Source organism: Cucurbita pepo, chromosome 1 (assembly GCF_057944985.1).
Source record: "Cucurbita pepo subsp. pepo isolate OVF chromosome 1, ASM5794498v1, whole genome shotgun sequence".
NCBI classification, from domain to species: Eukaryota; Viridiplantae; Streptophyta; class Magnoliopsida; order Cucurbitales; family Cucurbitaceae; genus Cucurbita; species Cucurbita pepo.
This window is the reverse complement of record NC_141798.1, coordinates 1,328,898-1,334,353: the sequence shown is the minus strand read 5'-3', so window position 1 is coordinate 1,334,353 and position 5,456 is coordinate 1,328,898. Positions and strand designations below refer to the sequence as shown.

Below are 5,456 nucleotides of genomic sequence, written 5' to 3'. Positions count from 1 at the left end.
TTAGTGATAATGAAGATCTTGATACAAAATTTTGGTAAAAGCTTATATTTATAATGTTTTAATTAAATTATGTATTTCAAAATCAAATGGTATGTATAAATCCACAAGTAATATAAAGTTGGATATATTTCTAAATTATAAAATTCCAAATGTTATACTTATTATAATAAAAATATATAATTTAGATTCAAATGGTGCTTATATTATCATTATTGAATGGGGCTCTGTATTTATTGTTTTGATTAAAATTTAATTCTTTCTTCAATTTGTTCACAAATCATCATTAATTAAAGCAACTAAGCTTCCAATTTAAAGCAAATATTGACAATTGCATGAAAATTACTTTTTCTAATTTGCTTTTTCACTTTTAAGAAGTATTTTTATTGATAGAAATTTAGAAAAATAATAATAAAATAAAATAAAAAAACTCAGTACCATTTGGACAATCAACTGCCCTACATATTTTAATCGGTGCTTTGAGAGAAATATGAGGAAATATATTTCCAATTAAATTTATTTTCTATTTCCAAGCAAAGAAATAAATAACAGACCATTTATATTTAAATTATTTTTATGTATTATCAAGAGTGCATACAAATGTTACGTGGTTTAATAATAGTTTTAGTTTTTATTTTTGGAAATGCTTGTTTTTTTTTTTTTTTTTTAATTTTTTATTTCTATGAACCAATTCAATTAAGTAATTTATAACATAATAGGTTTAAATAATTGTTGAAATCAAAATTTGAGTGCAAAGAAAGTCTTTTATTTTAGTAAATTGATTATGCAATCATATTTATTTGAAATTTTTTATTAACAAATTGTTAATTATTATTTATTTAAAAGGAAGGTTTAACTTGGAATGTTTTCAAGTTGTTTTAGTTTCCAAATTCTACACTTTTTTATTAGGTTGTGGGACTGTATACCTTAATTTTGGTATCTTACACTTTTTGCCTTATTTATTATTTTTATTTTCATTCATTTTCATTCTTAATATTTTATCAATTTTAAATTTTATCAAGTTAAATTTGAATTTTAGCAATTATAAGCAGTGATTTTTTTTTAATGAAATTAAAATTAAAAATTTCAACAACAAATCTAACCCCTTTTCATTCCATTATTTGAGGGGCTATTATTTATTAAAATAATAATAATAATAAATAGGATAAAATCCCACCAAAAATATCTTCACATCACATCAATGTCTCTTACTTTTTTTTAATCATTACGCCATTTAATCCTCTTAAATTTGTGGATTTTTTCATTATTTTAGTCTTAATTTTTTTAAAAATTATAGTGAATGAAATTTATTCCGATAAGAAATATAATGAGATTAGACCTTATTCACGTAAAAAAAAAAGTATTTTGGACTAAAATTATTAAAATAACTAAGGTTCGTTCTCCGTCGTTCTCCTGTAACTCTTATGATATGATTGTATTGCGTAATTGTCCGGAGTGTTTTTAAAGGTGAAGACAAACAAAGGAAGGAAAAACATTTGTATAATCGATTTATTAAAAAATAAAATTGAAACAAAATGAGCAAAGTTGTTTAATTAATTAAATTTTGGTTTAATGTATTTTGTTTCTTTCTTGTGAATGTGATTATGGGTTGACAATTTTGGTTTTGTGGGAAACTAAACAAAATTAAAATAATTCATAACCTTCCAACATTATCTACCTGTCTTTCACATTTAAATTCACTTATTTTCCATTAATAAGAGTCTAATAAAATAAATAAATAAATATTCCATATATTTCCCCCTTACTTTTAATAATATATATAAAAAAAAAAATTCTAAAACCTTATTAAATTTGATTAAAAAAAATTTATATTTCTTTTATTAAATTATAGATTTAATTCTACGACATATAAAAATTTATTAATCAAATAAACATAAATATGAAAGTTCCATCGGACACAAATTTAAAAATAATTTTTAATTTTATTTCTGATTTGTAATTAAAATTGAAAAATGAAGGAAAAAACAATATATCCATTTTTGTTCATAGATTTTTTTTAAACTAGATTATACCAAACCACGTAAACTCGTATTTATTATTAATTTTAATATATACATTTTTACTTACAATACAATTATATTATATACTTTAATTATTTATATTTAATCTTACCATTATTTCTTTGGTTATTTATTATCTAATAATTCTTAAAAATAATTTTTAGACTATTTAAAATGTAATTTTCAAAATTAATTTATTAATTAGAGGTATAAAAAGTAAATAAATAAACATTTTAAGAACTAACCTTTTATTTTTACTAAATTTGAAACTCGAGCCATTAGAACCCAAAATTTTATCGTTCTTTATTTAACCAGAGTTGTAAATTGTATTTAAAAAAATATTTATCATCATTTAAATATTTTAAATATAATTCTAAATATAGCCGTTGTAGTTGGATTTTTTTTCTCTTTTTTTCATTAATAAAACAGAAAACTAATATGATAGAAATAGAATAATATTTTCTCTAAAATTAAAAATGTATTATTCCTATTTTTTCAACTTATAACTATTAAACTTTTTTTTTAATTGATAAAAAATTAAAAACTTTATTAAACATTTTTTTAAATTTAGAAAAAAAAAAAGAATTAATGGGAGAATCTTGGGTGTTTTGACAACACATAGCCCTCAATCAGCCATACCCATCACATGCCTCTCTCATGTCTTTTCTGCATTTTCTTCCTCTCTCTCTCTCTCTCTAACTTATATGTAACAAAAATGTATGTTCTTCTAGGGTTCCAACTTTTTCAAACATTATCCGTGTAGATCGGTTTGATTTTTCGATGAAAAAGTGAGATCGATAATGACTTGAAAGAGTTTGATAGTAACAAAAACGCTTACACCGATTAAGTTTGACCACACACTTTTCTATTATTGTCAACTTGTGAGATCCTACTTCACAATGTAAAAACTCTCTTCCGAATAGAAACATTTTAAAATTGTGAGTGACAACTATATGTAATGGGTCAAAATAGATAATATCTACTAGTAGTGTTCATATGCGTTTTAAAACTGTGAGGTTGACGACAATACGTAACGGGTCAAAGCGAATAATATCTGCTAGTAGTGTTCAGACGCGTTTTAAAACTGTGAGGTTGACCGTGTTACGTAATGGGCCAAAGTGGATAATATTTGCTAACAATGTTCAGATGAGTTTTAAAACTGTGAGGTTGACGATGATACGTAATGGGTCAAAGTGGATAATATCTGCTAACAGTGGTTGCATTTTAAAACGGTGAGGTTGACAATGATATGTAATGGGCCAAAGTAGATAATATCTGCTAACTGTGTAGATAATATCTGCTAACAGCGATACGTAACGGGTCAAAACGCTCATCATTCTATAATCATCTTATTCTTGTCTTTCCATTGCTTGATCCAACGCTCATCATTCTATACCAAACAGCTCCTTTTCATCTTCTTCTTCTTCTCTTCATATTCCCCTCTGGTTTTTAAGGTTGTTCCTGTGAATCATTGACCAACAAAGGGAACTCAACTTTTTTAGCTCAAAGAACCAAACTTTCCCCCAAACAAAGATGACCCAGATCCTCAATCTTGTTCTTGGAGTGGTTGCCATTGCAGTTGCGGCCATTATCATCTTCATCTTCTTGAAAAGAAGGGGAAAAGGGAAGGATGAATACAACGACACAGAGAGGAACCAGGAGAGGGAAAATGGGGAAGAACAGAGAGAAGAATTGGTGAGTTTTCACGGCGGAGAGGATCTTACCATTGTTGATATATTGGAAGCTCCAGGGGAAGTGATTGGAAAAGCCAGCCATGGAACTCTGTATAAGGCCTACCTGCAAGGGAGCAGCACTGTGAGGCTGCTGAGGTTCCTGAGGCCACTTTGTACTGCTGGGTTTGAGGCTTTTGTTGCTCAGATTGAGTTCTTGGGTGACATTAGGCACCAAAATTTGGTGCCTCTTTTGGGATTCTATTCAGGTCCAAGAACAGAGAAGCTCCTGATTCATCCATTTTACAGGCATGGGAATCTGGCTCAGTTCATTAGAGGTAAAGAAATCCATATTTCTTCTTATGGGTCTTGGTTGAATCTTCATTTTCCCCGACAATTTTGTTCGGGATTGGTGGGAGAAGAGTCCTACGTCGGTTTATTTAGGGAATGATCATGTAGAGAGTCGTAATTGGTATCAGAGCTCTGCCCTAAACTTAGCCATGTCAATAGGATCCTCAAATGTAGAACAAAGAATTGTGAGTCTCGAAGGTGTAGTAAAAAGAGTGACTCAAGTGTCGAATAAGTAGTGTACTTTGTTTGAGGGCTCCAGAGAAAAAGTGGAGCCTCAATTAAGGGGAGACTAGGCTTCATAGGCATCAGGGGAGACTCTATGGTGTATTTTGTTCTCGTACCAATGGAGATGTATTCCTTACCTAGCGAATGATCATTCCCTAAATTAACGAATGTGGGACTCCCTCCCAACCCTCTTGTTATGAACTTATGATTCAATCTATTTTGATTTCATTTGGCAGATGGGAACGGCGACTCGCATCGATGGGCGGTAATAAACAAGATCTCAATTGGTATAGCGAAAGGATTGGATCATCTCCACACTGGTTTGCAAAAGCCAACAATCCATGGGAATCTACAGGCAAAGAATGTTCTTTTGGATCGAAACTACGAACCATTCGTGTCGGATTTCGGCCTACATTTGCTGTTGAATTCATCTTCTGCACAAGAGTTGGTTGAAGCTTCAGCAGGCAATGGCTACAAAGCTCCTGAGTTGATCAAGATGAAGGATGCAAATGAGAAGAGCGATATCTATAGCTACGGCGTAATCTTATTTGAGTTGCTGTCCGGGAAGGAACCGATCGACAAAAAGGCGAGTCCTGGCGAGGATTGTTACTTGCCTAACTTCATGAGAAATGCTGTTCTTGAGCATAGAATTGGAGAGCTTTTCCATCCAGAAATACTTGTATTTAGCAGCGTTGATGGAAACAGTGTCACTGAAGAAAAGATACTCAAATTCTTTCAGATTGCTATGGCTTGCTGTTCTCCTTCTCCAGCTCTTAGGCCAAGTATGAAGCAAGTGCTTCAGAAACTCAACGAAATCAGCACATAATTCATCTTTTGGAAGAGGTTTTAGAACAAGTTGGTATCGGGGAGCGAATCCACCCCTATTGTGAGATCCCGCATTGGTTGGAGAGGGGAACGAATCATTCTTTATACGAGTGTGTTTTAAAACTGTGAGACTAACGTCAATACGTAGCGGATCAAAGTGGACAATATCTGTTAACAGTGGCCTTGGACTGTTATAAGAATGTTGTTGAAGGATCCATATTAAAAGCCGTTTAATTAAGTCTTTTGAAGAATAGATTTCTGTTTTTTAGAACACTGATTCAATAAAACATGATGCTGAACTATTCTAATTCTTTTTAAGTCATTCCTCCCGACATTCTTGAAATAAAAGTGTTGATTCTCTCAACTC

The 5,456-nt window shown here is 30.4% G+C and overlaps 1 protein-coding gene across 1 annotated transcript; it reads left to right on the top strand.

Annotated features, from left to right (window-relative positions):
* The first annotated feature begins 3,386 nt into the window (after positions 1-3,386).
* Positions 3,387-5,400, top strand: LOC111806858 (putative kinase-like protein TMKL1). Its single transcript, XM_023692365.2, has 2 exons — positions 3,387-4,026; positions 4,501-5,400. The coding sequence occupies exons 1-2, from the start codon at positions 3,552-3,554 to the stop codon at positions 5,088-5,090; spliced, it is 1,065 nt and encodes a 354-aa protein (XP_023548133.1). The 5' UTR covers positions 3,387-3,551; the 3' UTR covers positions 5,091-5,400.
* The last annotated feature ends 56 nt before the right edge of the window (positions 5,401-5,456 follow it).